The 17,272-nt window shown below is 41.9% G+C and overlaps 1 protein-coding gene across 3 annotated transcripts in view; it reads left to right on the plus strand.

Moving 5' to 3' along the window:
* MAPK8IP1 (mitogen-activated protein kinase 8 interacting protein 1) overlaps window positions 1–17,272 on the plus strand; it is a 76,422-nt gene that overhangs the window by 20,325 nt on the left and 38,825 nt on the right. The window contains exons 1-2 of one of the 3 annotated variants that reach the window (XM_072985995.2): window positions 1,255–1,349; window positions 7,708–7,813. In XM_072985995.2, coding sequence (XP_072842096.2) covers window positions 1,270–1,349; window positions 7,708–7,813 — 186 coding nt within the window. In that variant the 5' untranslated portion in view covers window positions 1,255–1,269. Of the gene's footprint in view, window positions 1–1,254; window positions 1,350–1,497; window positions 1,810–7,707; window positions 7,814–17,272 lie in introns of those variants that run through there. The other 2 variants (XM_020798563.3, XM_020798544.3) reach the window with 2 other exon arrangements.

A 17,272-nucleotide genomic window follows, 5' to 3' on the forward strand; every position in this document is an offset into this window, starting at 1 on the left:
ATAGGTTAGTGGGAAAGGAGAGAATCTCTTTAGGTCTTAAAAGCCCCTCTTCCATTGACACTCAGTGTTAGAAAGCATGCAAAATTGTTATTATTGCAACAAGAATCACTTAATTTACATCTGTCTGGCTTCTGGAATTGGCTTAGGTAGGCTCCCTGTGCACTTGAGAAACACTCTGAATATGAAGTGTTGCTGAGGGAACAGTCAAGTCCTGTTTCCATGCCTCACATCTCTTGTGTCACCCAGTGCAGAATGAGCATCCCTTGATTTCCTTATCCTTTTCAAGAGAGCTGCACAAATTCCCAGTGTGGTGTGAGCCTGCTTATTCCTGCCACCCAGTTGTCAGATATGGGGCAGGCCACTGAGATGGACAAGAAGCACAAGGCGCACAAATGCTCCTCTGCAAGACTAACCCATTCACACACACCCTTACTGAAAACATTGTAAGAAATAAAGACAGAAAACCACTTAAAACTGTGACAGAAAAGCACAGACTTCAGATAAAATGACAGACACACAGGAGCCATTTGAGACTGTGTCCCTATGGCCGTTGCAGGGATGGTGGCTTGCCACAGGACCCAACTGCTGCGTCGATGCAATTTCAAGCAACCTGTGTGACAGCCATTTTGTGTGAACAGGATCATAGGTGGCCATGCTCTTATCCTGTCCCTGTCCTTTTCTTGCCAGTTCTGTTGTGGGAGAGTGGCAGTGAGGTAACTCTGGAAAGGGACATAGCCAGCATCTGGAAAATGAACTGTGCTCTGGCACCTGAGATATATAATTCTTGTAACAAGCTGTTTGCTATGCCTTGTGGGTATAATTTACTGTTCCACTGAGGTACAAAATGACACATGAAAGATCAAGAAAAGAAAACAAGAAAATATAACTGAAGGAGCTGCATCTCCTTCTCTGGGCAGTCAGGGCTGTAAGCTTGGGAAACAGCATTTGAAGTAATGATTGCTGAACGTTGTATAAGTAAGCCAGGGCTGTTCCTGCTATTAGAGAACAGATCTTTGGTATTAGCAAATTATTAATAGTATCATTGTCCTTTTTTAATTGCCAGGGGCAGGAAAGGTACTTTGACCTTAGTTCCAGTGCACCTGGAGTTTGTGGGAAATCTGCTCATGTGCCTTAGGCACTAAAATATATTTGGACGACCCTGAAACAAGCCCCATGTGTTGTGCAGGCTACAAATTTTTCCCCCCTGTGGATTGATGTTCCTGTTGCTGTACAGCAGAACTGACTAGATCGCCCATTGGCACCTGGGATATGGTCAGAATACACAGCCCGGCTGAGGCATTGCAAGGTCAAGGAACAGTGGCTTGGCAGCGTCTAGAGCCACTGTTGTGGTAACTCGACTCCCCCTTTTTCCCTTGACTGCGGCTGATGGAGGAGATGGGGAGGGAGGGAGGAATAGGAGCTGCTGCGATTAGGAGCCTGCCTGGCTGAGGAGGGAGGCAGTGGACCAGGCAGAGTGCAGGGCTCGGCACCATCTCAGCCCAGAGGGTACTTCTCCCCCCCCTTCCAGCCAGACAGCTGATTCCATTTATTTTTAATGAGCTCCTTTAGATTGCGCAGTGAGAAACCCAGAGCCGCGCAAACAGCAGCATCTCCCGAGCTGGAACGGTGAGAGGAGGCAGCTCACAGGCGACTCTCCCACACTTTCTTTTCTGAGGGGAGGCCTCCCTCAACATCCAGGCTCTGCTCCTTCTCCACCCCAAGACGGGGCTTCTCTTAAATGAAGCTTGAACTTAAAATGCAGTCAAGCACAGAGGAGGAGAGCTGGCTGGAGGACCAGTGGGAGAAATGGTAGGCAATCATCGGGGTCTTGGATGGGGCCTGAGGGATGTGGGGATCAAGCAAAACACTTTACTGTACTTATGCAGCTTTTGAAAAAAAGTCCTACTTGCTTTACATTAGTGTTCTTACTGCCCCAGTGAAGTATAGTTTGATCAAATGCTCTCTGTACGATGGGGGGGGGGCTTCATAGCATCTGCAGACTTGCTTGCGCAGAGTTTGGTGTGGTTTTTTTTTTTTCAAACTTTTATCTGCTGCAAATGGCACTGAAAAGCTTCTGCCTAGCCAAAGCAAGGAGGCAAGCTCATCCCGATCTGTTTGCTAGTCCTTCTGTGTCATTGCTGGATTTGATCCCGAAAGGGACAGCTCAAGTTGCCAAAGTAGAATATCTTGTCAAAGGAGGATCCCCACCCCTTGTGGTAGGAAGGAGTTTATAAGGTAGGAGGAAGGAGCCTGGCTCTGGAGAAGGGCATGGACTGTGACTCCTAAGGAAAACAAAGAGGTGGGGTGATAGGTAAAACTCGGGAAAATTAGGTATTTGAACTATGCCTCTCAGAACACCCCTACCCCTGCCAGTGTAGCTGTTGTCTGGTGACTGTGCAAGGAAACAGACCAGAAAACAGAGGACTATCTTACTGGTACAGTATTTGCTTTCATTTCATTGTTAGAGAGAAGGTGTGGTGACTGTTCTGTGCCACACAGGAGCCAATGTAAGACAGCTCTCTTATTAGTGGTAACAAACCAAAGGCGTTGAATGGCTCTTGGGCAGGTTGTGGGTATATTTAAAATGTTTGTCTCTAGCTATTAGGCCTGTAGTCCATTTATTAGCATCCCAGTGATACAGACATATTCCCGTGCAATAGAATGAATGTTAATGGAAGGGATTTCTTGACTCCTGTGACGTCTCTGGAACAAGAGATGGAATCAATTAATAGCTTTGGCTGTCCATTACATACATCCTCAATCCTCTCCTTATCTTTTCTCCTCCTCCTTGTTCTTTTCCTGTGGAAAAATCCCTGCTGAGACAGATTAAGTTACATGTCTAGTGTCCCTCCAGTTTGCCTCTACCAGTGATGGTTAACCTTTTTGAGCCCAAGTGCCCATACTGCAACACCAAATCAGCTTATTTATTTCAAAGTGCCAACACTGCAATTAAAACCTGAATACTGAGGTTTTAGTTTAGAAAAAAAAAACTGCTTTGTGAGGCTCCCAAAGTGGAAGCCATGGTAGGAGTGCCGCTGCGCCCGAAGAGTAACAACCAGACTCAGACATCCCCCCCACCATCCCCACCGCGACGGGAAGATAGAGGAGTGGAGACCCCTGATTGGGGGACAGAATGCGGCGGAACCCTTACCCTGAGCAAGGGGGTGGATACCCGGGACCTAGAGGAGGTTATGGAGGGGTTAAAAATCACCCGCGAACCGGGACGAGTTCAGGCGGGAAAAAGAGGGGAGGAGATAGAAGCGGGGATGGGAGATATAAGGGGGAGGGCCAGAGACATTCCAGGCGGTTGGGAGTGGGTCTGGATGGAGGATCCCTGGACCCACAAATGGGAACAGGTCCGGATTCCCCATGAGGAGGCAGAAAAGCGCCGACAACTTGGACTAAAACCCCGCCCGTCCTACTGGGGAGAAACCGAGGCCAAGGAGTGGCGGAGAAAGCTACGGGAAGAACGCGAGGCGGTCGCCAGAGAGCTGGAACGCAAACGACAATGGCATATCGCCGAGTTGAGGAAGCTGGGGGGTTACCCGGGCCTTGGGGTGCCGAAGGAGGAGAGGGATCCTCCTGGGACGGCTGGAGCGGGGACGAGGAGACCTTACCCTTGATTTCCCTGGAAGAAGAAACGAACCCTGGTCTAGGACCTGTGCCGCCCTTAACAGGTCCTTGGAATCCAGAGACTACTAACCCCTTTGTACATAGTTTATGGACCCCCTTGAAGCCTAACCATGGTCTCCAAACGTCTCTGAACCCTTTCATGGGTGGTGTACCAGAAGACGTTAACGTTGAAATAAATATGACACCTTTTGATGTTCCTTCTATGCCTCGTCCGTTTATTGAAGAGAAGACAGTCCACCCCAACGAACCCTCACATGCTTCTGCATTGCAAGGGTTAAATGCTTATTTGTTTTTTTCTTATGGGCGGTATTAACAAAGAAATACTTACCAGTCCTCCAAGCCCCCATTGGGCTAGACTGCTAATGATCACCATTGCACCCCTCTGCTGGACCACTGCACCAGCAGAGGAAAGTGCCAAAATCTGGAATCGGAGGATGGGTAAGTATTTCTCGATGGTGACTTATGGCTCGCGTACCCGCAGAGAAGGCTCTGTGTGCCAGCTGTGGGCACGCATGCCATAGGTTCGCCATCACTGGCCTATACCCAGACACTTCTCAGTAGTCTCTACCTGGAAAACCCTGGAAATGGTTGTCATAGGTCAGAATTGACTTGATGTCACAGGATTGTTTTAATTATATGCTGTTGGAACCATCTCCAACTCCCTTAACGCATGCTGAATCAGTGCTGAATTCTCCATGTGCTGTCCTCCATCAAGCTTAGGTTAACTTTGAAACCATCCTAATCTTGGCAGCATTGTTATTAGGGACCGCCGAGTTCTGTGCGCACATTAGGGCGCACCTTTGTTTCTGTTCATATGAATACTAGCTTTTGCCCTGTTTCTACCCAGCATTGGTTATTGTGCCTTCTTCACCCCCAACCACTGCCTCTGGGCTTCAGACAACTTGGTCTTTAGAGCTAGAAATCCCAGGTTTGTGACAAAGCAGTGAATTATGTAGGGGTACCTGGGTGAGAACAACCTAAAACAAGGCCCTTGCTTCTTATCTTTGCTTCTTTCACACTGCGAGGTGTGCACCAGAGAGTTACAGATCAGAAAGGCAACCCATTTACATGTCCTTTCCATTCCAGTGTGACTGGACCTGGCCAGTGGACAGAGGCAGAGGAGAAGTCTGTCACCACTTCACTCCAGAGATTTAAAACGAAGGGAGGGAGTCAGCTGGGAACTGCTGTGGAAGCAAGGACAGCTTCTTTGCTGGAATCTACTCTGTGCAGACTTGACACTGCTTCAGTCAGCAACACATAATTCTGTACAAAAACATGCCCTTGGAAAAAACATTCCAATATTTCCTATTGCTCTTCTGCAAATTGATCTAGCAAAAACTATAAGCAGCATGTTGGAAGGACTGGAGTACTGTAATCAATTCAGCAAGATTTAAGAGGAAGACACTAGAATCTTTATTGATAAGATACACAGTGATAATCAGTGCATGGTTTATTATTTCCTTCCTTGCTGTTGCCCTTACTGCTTTTTTCTTATCTCCATGGGGAGAAAGCATGCTGACATGCCAATTTTTTGACGCCAAAGCTTTTTTCCTAAGAATCTCACCAGTATTAGAGAAGGGTCTTTTCTCTTAGGAGGGTGGGGAAACATATGGAAAAGGTTGTTTTTATATTATTTTGTCAGATCACTGAGGACTGGGAGATCTAAAATGATCCTTGAAGGAGATGGTCTTATAAAGGTATTTTTCCTGCAATCTATTTTTGATCGTTCCTCTCCTCTTCCTTTATATACCACCCCAACACTTGGCCATTTGCTCTTGTTGATACAAGCAATGGAAGCATTAATTTTGCTTCTGTTCTTAACTGTTGAGATGCAACTTCCTATAAGACATTAATCTTCTTATCCCAAGAGAAGAACTAAGGCCAAAGATAAGAACTAAGGCGAAAGATAATAACTGTCTTCATCACCGAAAAATATTTTTTCCCTAGCATTCTAGACCAGTGGTCCCCAAAGCTGGGTACTAGATGTTCTGGGACTACAACTCCCAGAAACCTTCACTACTAGATATATTGGCTAGGATTTTTGAGAGTTGTAGTCCAAGAATATCTGGAGACCCATGACTGGGAACTACTGTTTTAAACTAAATCCAGCCTCTGAAAAGATAAAGAACCCTGATCATTAGGTCTGTAGGACTTTTTGTAGAATGGAGAATAAATTTTATGTTGAAGCAGTTAATTGTTTTATTATAAATACACTCACTGTCTGATGAGATGTTGGTCTTCATTTTTTAAAATTCTCAATAGTCCAATATATAAAACGAAAGGTTTATGGATTGCCCTATATACTTTACCAAAATATTACACTTAAAATAATCTACTTTACATCAAAATATAAGAAAAATAACATGCTAACCTTGCCCCAGTGCAATGTCATTTTTATTGCTCTTCTCCCATGGAAGATATCCATGAATAGATGAGGCTCTTCCTTTCATGCTGTTGCTTCCAACACATGGAAAGGGTTAGTGCTCTGCTTCTCACGTGTACACTCAAAAAGTAAATTGTCAGAGCTAGAATATACACTTGTAGAGAGAAAACATTCCATGGAGACAAGAAAAAGACATTGAATGGTCTCAGTTGGGTATGACTAAAATAATGGAAAAGATCTCTGGGACGTTAGGATAGGCGGGAAATAGAAATGGGAGTTGTAGCAAAACTGTGCATTCTATCCCAGCTGAAACTGTGGCCTTCTTAGCCCTTAACTATTTTCCAACATAGAGATAATTTCTGTGTAAAGACAGAACAGTATGTGGGTAACTGTGCATGTGTGCATACTTCTACTTTTTGAGACTGTGCTTCTCAGCCCATATACAGCGGCATCCACAAAACATTTCACAGAGAATATATGCATGGTTTTTCTTCCACATGTGGGGGGTATCATGTAAAAAATAGGGTAGAAAAAAGTATGTCTCAAGACCAGAAAATGCTTCAAATTAACAAGATGCATTGCCTGGAAATAACGGATTATGTTGTAAGTGTCTATCACTAACATATGTATTTCAGACGTTTACAGAAAATTGTATTTATTTAAGTGCAGTCAAAATATAGAGGTGGATCAACCAGTAGAGACTTCTAGGAATATCATCTGCCCCTCCTGTTGTTGATCAAATATTGAATGAGACCTTGGACAGAGAACATTACAGAGACAGGCCATTGAGAATTAGGAATTTGCATCTTGTTTTCCCTCATCAGCTGTATTCAAGGGTATCTGGTATTGAATAAAGTCTCTGAAACCACATTATTTCAATAAACTTTGCCAGGATATAATTGTCAAATGAGAGGAGTTTGAACTCACCTCATTCTGAAAGCTATATTCATGCCCACTCTCCTACCCAAAAGCTATTCCACTTTTCCACAGGGATGTAATACAGCAGAGTTGAAAAACTAGTGCCACTGCATATACAGCTGGATTCTTTACTCCTGTCCATTTCAACCAGCATAGCCAGGGACCAGAAATGATAGGGAGTCATGGTCTATCAACATCTAGAGAACCACCGGTTCCCCACGCCTGTATAGAAGTATTTCATCTCTTTGTGCAGAGTTTTATGCTCAGCTTTACTGCATATTTCCTTTTGATAAATGCTGTGGAAGATCCATCACAGAGAAGAAAGGCAATGACAAACTGTGGTCCCTCCAAAACTCAGTCACCAGCTGTCATTGCATTTTACACTAGAACTGTTATGATAATCCCTACCGTAAGAATTATATATTCATACATTTCCTGGGAGCATGGTTATACAAAATGGCCCTAACACAGGATTTGTTCCTGTTATCTTGTTTCAGAGCATGCATTCCCTGAGTTGCAGAAACGTAGGAAATTAATAGTACAAAGAAAGGGAAAAACCTCTCATATAATACAGTAGTGTTAATAGGGGACACAATTTGTCTGGATACCATACTCTGTAGCTTATTTAAAATAATTATTAAAGTTGTTTTGCATATAATCTTAGTTTGGTTCCAAGTTCCAGTTATAACACTGCACCCAAGAAAAAGGGTGGTATGTTATATTCACTTCCTCCTCCTTTATGGATAAACATGTGGCTTTTTTCCTTAACTTAGGCTCACCCATGACATCAGCCTTGAAGAGTTTGAGGATGAAGATCTCTCTGAAATTACTGATGAATGTGGAATCAGCCTGCATTGTAAGGACAGTTTGGCTTCACGGGTAAGAATACTGGTGTTTCCCTATTTTATTGATAATCCAATAATCATTCCTTCCCAGGAAGCAGGAGACGGATGCCATAAATCGTTCCTTCCCAAGCTAGTACAGTAGTGCCCCGATGTGTCACAGTACAGCTTTCATCACGGCACAACCAGCATGGCTAATGATTTGCAAAAGACTTCATAGCGTAGTAAAACTGTGAAGCACTTCCCATTAATGTTCCATCTTGACAACATACCAGGCTCCAGAAGGAATTATATATGTATAGTATACACATGATAGATGGTAAGATGGATGTTGTTAATATGCCATGGAGTCTTTGCAACTTATAGTGCAACTTCTAAGGGTTTTCGGGATATGTAAGGTATTTAGGGAATGGTTTACAATTTCCAACCCCCCCCTCAATGAGTTTCCATAGCTGAGGGGAGATTTGAACTCAGGCCTCCTGAAACTTAGAATGACACTCTCTCCATTGTGATACTGTCTATCACAGATAGACAGAAATACAGACACAAACTCATGCTTGCTTGTACATCTATTTGTGTGTCTTGCACTACTCAGACAGTAACTGTAGCACTGTCTCAATCTAATGTGTTAAAGAGTGTAGCAAGCCTCCTTGGGCTTATGTCACCCTGAGGCAGTGTCACTGCAAGGTATTCTGCCTTTCCTGCACCTGGGGAGCATCCAGGCCTGAAGCGAAAGCAGGTGTTGATGCTATTCTTTGAATGCTTATTAAGCAAAGCTCTGTATAGGAGGCTACATATTGGGACTTATGTTCCCAGCTGTGGAACAAGGGGCTTTTCTTGATTGGTAAAGAACTTAGTTTTTCCAATTTGGGAGAAACTCTCCTCATTCTCTGACAGATCTAGGGAGGCTTAAACTAGGGACATCTTTTTATGGGTGGAGGAGGAGAGCAGTTAAATCAGTATTATCCTTGAATATCTAATGATAACCTTAACTTAACTTTCTTCAGACTGCTAGGGCCTGTGTTGTATTTTGCAGACCAGGTTAGCCAGTTCCCTGATTTTATAAGGTGCTTTTTACAAAGACCATCTCTTATTCCAAACCGTATCCCATGTACTTTATATTCACAATTCACACATTCATAAAACATAATGGATAGTTTCTATTCGGAATTTGACAAAGCTTTTTGGGCTGCAACTTTCCAAATGGCTACTGACCATGCTGGCTGGGAAACTCTGAGAGTTGCATTCAATAAAATAAAACAAAACAAGTAACTTTTCTAGTACAGCTCCTATTTCCCATGGCAGCTGAGATTCAAGACTGAGATAGATGCTTTCATTTGGAGGCCCCCTCCCCAATCTCAGGTGAGTATACCAAAACTGTAATTAGTGGTTAGGAAAGGCATTCTGTGCACACTTAAAGATGATTCTCTTTTACTTTTACAGTTTCCAAAGGAGGAGAAAATTATTGTCTTGGAGGGCTTTGAGACTCTGCCTGAAGTCTTATTTTAGGGGTTTTTGTCTATAGTTGGATCAGTTTTTGCACTGAAAGGCTTCCTGTGTGGAACCTGCTGTGATATTGGGACTACATCATGTATATCCTCATCACCACTGTATGGTGGCACCACCTCCAGGTTAAATTTCCTGCAACCTTCTATGAAGGAATCCATTGAAATAACTTGTTGGAACCTCTGGAATAGGTGCAGATAACTACTCTGCTAGCACTGCAAGGCTGATGGGAAGTAATGTAACCCAACAGCATGCTTGTAAATTAGCTTCATACCATATATCTCTGTATTATAAGGGAGGGACATTGCATCTTTGGGCAATCTTCCTCAGCCTGATGCTCGCCCAGATACATTAGACTACAGCTTACATCATCCCCAACCAGTGGACATGAAGTGCCAGAGCATTCAGACCACCAAAACTTTAGTAATTTCTACTAAAGTCTGGTAGAAGAAATAGAACAATTAAGACTCGGACCACACGTTTTCTGAATAGTTTTTATCCCAGAGCTATAATAGCACTTAATAATGAGCTTAAAGACCACCAGTAGCGAATAGTTAATTGGACTGTGTTACTTGGCCTGTGGTGTAAATGTTTATATTTTTAGTGGGGACTTTTAGTGGGTGGGGAGTGTTGGGGGGTTTTTTAGTGGGTGGGGAGTATTTGGGGAATTTTATGTCTGTGCATGTGTCTGGTCTCTGGGTGTCTGTGAATTTCATTGTATGGATATACAGTACTGTGTATATACTTACAATGACAATAAATAAATAAATAAATAAATAAATAAATAAATAAATAAATAAATAAATAAATAAATAAATAAATAAATAAATAGTAATTGCAAGGGAAAAAATTGTAGGCTGTTGTGTTTTTTTGACAGCTTTCCAGTAAAGCTTGCCTACCAGCATCAAATATTACATGGAATTTTGAGGAAGCCTAGGCAAGGTTCAAAGCAGCAATTTGAAAGCTCTTTGAAAACCACAGGAGCTGGTGGAATGCTAGAGTTTTAAAACCTCATGGTTTTTGACAACAAAGGCAGAAGAGTGGTGCATTTATTATTGTACGCTTCATGCTGGAGGCAAGAAAGCTGTGAAGATATAAAGAGAAGCATAGAAGATCTTCTGTTGCCAGAGGAAATGTGTTCAGTAGAAATGATACACAGAGCATTTCAGACCCCAGAGGAAAAGGAATTAATGGGGAACTTCCAATTAACACATTTGAACTTCAGAGTTTGAAACATGCTGGTGTGAAAAAGCCACAGTGTTCTGAGATGAAGCAGAAAAAGTCAAATGAAGAACAGTAGAGCTTCCAAACATAGACGGTATTATTCTTAAAGATTAAATTTGATTTTAAAAACATCTTATGTGATGTTAGCTTCACACAGCGTACTTGAACACTGGTACACAAATCTGTTGTGTAATCAGCCACACGGCATAGATTTAATGAGAAGGGAGTACAGAAAGATAAGAGAGTGATTACAGCCTCAGAGAGAAATGCCTAAAACACAAAAGAAAAATGGTTGAAGTATGAATTAATAACTTTTCATGTGACAGGCAAAAAAATAAAATAAATGCAAATGTTTCCCGAAGGGGAATTACTTCATGGGGTAGGAAGGAGAGAGTTTAGAATTCAGGGTGTATGAAGTCTATACAAACAAAACTTGTTTCAAACAATGGCATAGATATTTTAGTTGAATGTGTTTAAAAGGGGAAAAAACTAGCTATGAATCCAATTTGCAGAAAATACTGGAGGCTGTCCCATAAAGTAAGTAAATCACTGAATATTTTAAGCAGAGCTTAGAAATTTTCCTTTTTTGCATTACAAGCAACTCCCAGAAATTTAAACTCAGGATGGCCAGATGTAGCAAAAAAGTAATTTTTAAAAAAGTAACTTTTCACAGCTGTCGTTAAGTCACTGGAACAGGTAGGCCTTTGAAGATATTACATAACAGTTCCTTTTTTAAAACTAGATATGGGGTGCCTATGTTGTAGATTCTGCTGATGGTATCCCGACAGAGAGATTAAATATGCCTGGCTGTTTAAATCTTCCTTCCCCCTCCTTTTTTGTTGCTCTTGTTGGACAAAACCCAGAATTTGTGTGCTGCTCCAGGAGGTTAGATGAAACTGCACCTGGAGGAGCCATGACACTAGGGTCTGTACACATTGGCATATAGATATGGTTATATGGATCACTGATGGCACAGTTTGAATTGGGGGGGGGGAAGAGACCTCATTTGTAACTGTTTCTACTTAAAATGATCCATCCTTCCATTTCTGACCCAGCAGTAAGGCATGCATTCTTTTTGGCATGCTCACTGTTTAGCCTGCTTAGCTGGGAGAGAATAGCTCCAACACCCTCAGTTTCCAGCTGCCAGCATAGCTGCAGAGTGAGAAGGTTGGGGGTACATGAGGGAAGGGAAGTGAGGGGCAAGGGGAAAAGAAAATAGGAAAGCACCAACGGAGGAATGGCATTTTAAAATATCACTTCCCCTGTCCCTCTACAGACAATCAAGGAAGTGCTTAATCTGGTCAGCTGATCAGGCTGCAAGGAGTTGTTTGGTCTTCCAACAGGAGGCGAATGGCACATTGCTGCTTCCCCTGACCTCAACAGATGCTTTGTAGCCTCAGACACCCCACACCCAAAACAGCCAGTCTAGACAGGCCCTATGATACCTTCTTTGTTTCACAGGTATTAAAAGATACAATCTTTAAATTAACAACTGGCAGCTGAAGAGGAAGAGACTAGATAGAAGTTTGAGGGCCATTACCTGGTGTGTTTGGGATAGACTGGCCTCTTAGCAACAAGGTTCCCTCTAAACTGTATGCGTGCATGCGTGCGACTCCACCTCCCTCTGTGCCGCTTTCTTCCTCTACCGCACAGCGTTCATGTTCAACCTCTTTGGTTCCGGTCACAATGGAACACTGCAAGCATGGGGGGGACAGAGTTTAGCATGCATGTATGGGTGAAGCTGGGCAAAAAATTGGAGAGTCCATTGGTTAGCAATTGAGATTTATTATGAGTGAGCATCTTCAGTTATTATTGAAATAAACTGAGTCCTGCTAATTTGTATTTAGAGAGGGTGGGACAGAAGATGGCATTTTAAATCATATCACATTGTTATCGGGAAGTATTTGTTTGGTTGTAAAATGCTGATAATTCTAAAATAAGAGAAATTTAGCAGGGGGGCAAAAATAGAGCTAGAGGCAGTGCTATAATTAGAGTTTAAAGCACATTAATGTTGCAGAAAGGTGACTGAATCTGCCTTTCCAAATTCTTGATATCAGACTTAGAAAGAATCCTGTAGTTAAATCCTGATGGCCAGTCTCCAAAGAAAGCAAGCTAATCCGTGTAATCCCACAGGTGAGAGAAGCTTGTACTGTGTGTGACACATAGACACTCATATTAGGTCAGGATATTCCTCATCCAAGCATGAGCTATCTCTAATGCTTGTTTCCAGTCTGATATCTGGAGGTTAATAGTGAAAAGACACTCATGATATGCTCAAAAGTAGCCCCTGTGATTCTTCCACATGGCCCAAGGCTGAATGTTGTGTACAAAACACAATATCATCAGATGAAATTAAGCACTGCATAAATGGAGCACATGGCTACTCAGTTTATAGGAAAAATTCCTGTCATTGCTTCAAAAGTGAACACGGCATCTGAGGAGATGAGATGTAGACAGAAAAATCTCGAAGTCACCAGGCTGCAAATAATAAATGTCAGCTGCATCAAATGCTGGAAATTCAAGAACCAAAAACTAAAAACATCGCATTTGAGCAAGTTCATGCAAGGTGAAATTAAAGATTGCATTTGTTCACTAAAAAGAGCACTGAGCCTTATACATACAAATAAACAGGCATAGTCATATTTGTCTTAATCAGAAGTGTATGAGCTAGAGAGCAAGATGGAATGAAATCCATCCAATTATGAGATAAGGTCTAAGGAAATGATCTGAACAAGTGATAGGTATTGGTTTATGGAGATTTGGTTTTGGTCAAAGCTTCCTCCCCTCTTCCACCAGTCTCTATGAAAAGCAAAAGAGGGAAGCTTACTACTGTATATCACCTTCAATTGGTAGTTGCCACCATCTCCATGTCCTTCATCCATACAAGATGAAGGAAACACCTGTTTATCTTACAGATGGGAAGATTTATACTGTAGGACCTGCGGATCTGGGAAGTGCAATAAACAAAAGAAAAGCATAAAAGGACTCAAAGCCTAAGGTCTTGCTTTTGTCTTCCTTAACTGGAAGGAACTAAGCACATGAGCAATGTGCACGTTGGATTATATCTAGGAACTAAATTTGGTTTCATCTTAGGGAAAAGAGTTAAAACACCATTTAAAATTAAAAGTTATTGCAAGGTAGAAAAATTATAGGGACTGGTTTCTGGGCACAAAACTTTTAAAAAGAAAGAAAGAAAAAAGAGAGGTATTTTTAGATAACAAGCCCAGCGTAACAGAAGCATAATCTGGGATGCAAACTAGCTAATTAAAGCTCTGAGTCTACTCACAGTGTCTAATTGGTTCTCATCATCCTGAAATCAGTTCTTCCACACGGCCAGCCAAAGAGAAAGGAAGGACCAAGAGACACAAAGGAAACTCCAGCCTTTCCAGGTATTTTATGTGCCACATAGTGACATGAATAAATCTAAGAGTTGAACTGGATAAAGCTACCACACAGAATCCAGGACCCTCAAGACTAGCAGGACAACTCAGTATCGGTATGATTGTGGAACTCTTTGGAAAACTCTATTCCATGAGGCATCTGATATCCTATATGGAACTTGGGAAAAGGTTTTCTTTTTTATTACAGTTCCCAGAGTTGTCAGCCAGTGTTGCCAGTGCACTGTTGGCTGCAGGACTCAAGGAATAATAATCCGAGAAGTAACATTTCCAGACTCTGAGCTTATGTCCCATTCAAGTCCAGTGGCATGTGAGCAAATCATTGTGCCTGTCCCACCCCCACCCCCCAAGCGGTGACAGGTTACTTACTCTAGCAGGAAAGTTCATCACAAAAGGAGATAAATGGGATTAACCCAGTCACCAATGAGTAGTGATGAACTTTTGGCTAATTAAAAGTGAAAAGAAGAGAATATAAAGCATAAATGTGATAAAGCATGCCACTTCGTGTTCAGGAAGCAAAGTGTTCTTCAGATGTTCCAGATTATTCTTGATCAAGGGATAATGTGCAAATGACATGTTTAGCACAGTTAATAATTATTCTTTTTCTTTCACTTAATATTTTGTTAAATATAGGAATAAGAATGTGAACTGATCACTTAATGTTATAGGCTGAGTGTGTAGTATGTGGCTCCAGGAGCCAGGATACTGATATAATTATATTAGTGTCAATAGGACAGGAGAAGGTAGATATTCGGTAAAGAAGCTGTCACTTAAGATTCCCATTGTATAAACCATGCTTTATAAAGGCTGCTTGCAGTGGCTGGAATCCTGTTGCTTAGTGTAATCAATTATTTCTTATTTATTTCTTAAATTTGTGTAATCAATTATTTCTTATTTATTTCTTACATTTTTATACTGCCATCACTATTCTGGATAGTAATGTCACAATTACATTAGGCCCATTGTATCACTGGAATTTATGGAGGATTTGACTCACCAAATCCCCACAGGTTCAATGGATGTACTCCAGTTGTGAATTAGTACATTAAACAGCAGTATTTCAGCCAGTGTTTATTAATTTTGAATGCCCTACCCACATGGTGAAACAAAGTGTGGTCAAGGGCACAAAGCACTTGCACTTTGAATAACTATGTAGAATTAAGGGTATTTTTATTTCAGAAGATGCAACTCAGATAACTGCACCACAATGACATGACAAGCTTTCTCTTAAATTCCACCTCTGTCTCATGACAGGAGCCCTGGCCTCTCTTGCATCTGTTCATCTGACCTAAGAAAACTCTGCTAAGAGGTGTATTAAGTCTGAATGCCAGAATATGACTACCGAATTATATTTTAATTCACATAAACATCTGTGCGAGAGCCACAGTGCTTTAACCCTGTTTCAGAGTTCAAGCATGCTACAGATGTTCTGAAAGAGACTTGGGACTGAATGGCTGCCCAGAAAATATATTACTACTGAAATTGGGACAGACCAGGGTTAGGCAGGCGAAAGCATGTAAAACTCTGCAGATGTCTGCATAAAATTTTACAGCCTCCCACATTAGCCGGAGATGTGCAAATGCTGTCCACTTTGATTTGATCAAAATCATTTGTCCTACACATGACAGTCAATTCATTTTCAGCTGATAGGTAGCCTAATTTGATTTGTATCTGAATATTTCAGAGTATTTGTATGTATTTGTCCAAATTGGGGAAGAGAGATATGAAAATGAGGAAGATAAAGGACAAGTAATCCTGAACACTGCCTATATCTGATTGTAAAGCTGTTCTATCCTATAGCACAGTTTAATCTGACACTCTTGTGCTGCACATGGTAATAGAAGTCGCAGGACCATTAGGCAGAGTCAGTGCGGTTACCTCAGGCAAACGATTTTAGGTGTCATGAAAGGATCCCAGATGGTTCTTTATTTTGTCATATTGCATTTCTACTGCTTCAGATAGGGAGAAGTGCCTTTCTCCAATGTCAAAACATCAAACTAGTTTTGAGATATCTTGCTTAGCTAGGGGGCATTATTTGCTTTTTAAAAAAAATTATTTTACTTCAGTCAGATATTTTATTTTACACAGTAAAGTATCTTGAACCAAGCATGGATTGTTGTTCCATAATAGTGTGGTCTGGACATGGGGACAAATTAAAAAAATGAATTGCAATATTAATTAGAAATCACTGATTTGTGTAATATTCGTCACTTCATGATTGTCAGTTCTGGAGGCGGTGATGAATATGTACCTTTTCTATTCATCCCTTCATTGGACCTGGGACCAAAGAGCAAGCCGGGCTGCCAAAACGGCCATTCCAGCAGCCTAGTTTGCTCTCTCTGCCTGTGGGCCTGCTGAACAGCTGTTCAGCTTGCCTGTGGGCCTGTTCAGCAGGCCCACACTCTCTGCCCCCACAGCAGAGAAGCCACCCCTTGTCCTCTTCCCACTGCCCCCCCCATCAGCTCCCTGCCTTATCCTACCATCCACACTGAGAGCTAGGCTCCTGCTCTCTGTGCCTCTGACGGTACTTATCTGCTCATCGGCCCAGCCCATAGGCAGAAAGAGCAGGCTGGCCCGATGGAACGTCAGTTTCCATTCTGGGAGCCTGGCTTCCGTTCTGGCAGCGGCAGCACCAGAACAAGGTAAGGAGGCAAAGAAGAGCAGTGGAAAGGAGGCGGAGGAAGGGGACTCAGTTTTAGTTTTTTAAAAAAAGGCAAACACAGGCCATCTTTTAAAAAAAACAATCGAACCAATTTGTGGTTCATTGAAAATCCCTGAGGAAATTTTTAGGGCATTAACCTTGACAAGTCACGAACCATGACAAACCATCATTTTGGCTGTTCATCCCCATCTCTAGTGTGGATCCATTTTGTTGTCCTGTGCTGCATAGAATTGTGGTTGGTTGGTCATCCCAGAGAAAAGTTAATTGTAAAATGTACTGGGTTAGTAAGAACTCACTATGCTTGAATATCTTTATTCTGTGTAGAGCTGTTAATACAGGAGAACTGAAAAATCTGTCCAGTTTGGTTTTGAATGCAATCAGTTTCTATAATTTGTTCCTCCACACAACATACACACAGTTTTTAAGTCCTTCAGCATGTATGGATAACACATACAGTGGTGCCTTGACTTATGAACTTGATTGGTTTCGGAACTCTGGTCATAACTCAAAATAGTTGTAAGTTGAAGCACCATTTCCCGTAGGAATGCATTGAAATGCAATTAATCCATTCCGGCCAAAGGGAAAAAAAATCACTAAAAAAGAGAGAAACAAACAAACACTGCAAAACCCATTGAAAAGGTGATTAATCTGTTCCGGCCGAAGAAGAAGAAAAAAGAAAAGCAAACAGACAGTGCAAGACCCTTTG

This window comes from Pogona vitticeps, chromosome 1 (assembly GCF_051106095.1).
Source record: "Pogona vitticeps strain Pit_001003342236 chromosome 1, PviZW2.1, whole genome shotgun sequence".
Classification (NCBI taxonomy): domain Eukaryota; kingdom Metazoa; phylum Chordata; class Lepidosauria; order Squamata; family Agamidae; genus Pogona; species Pogona vitticeps.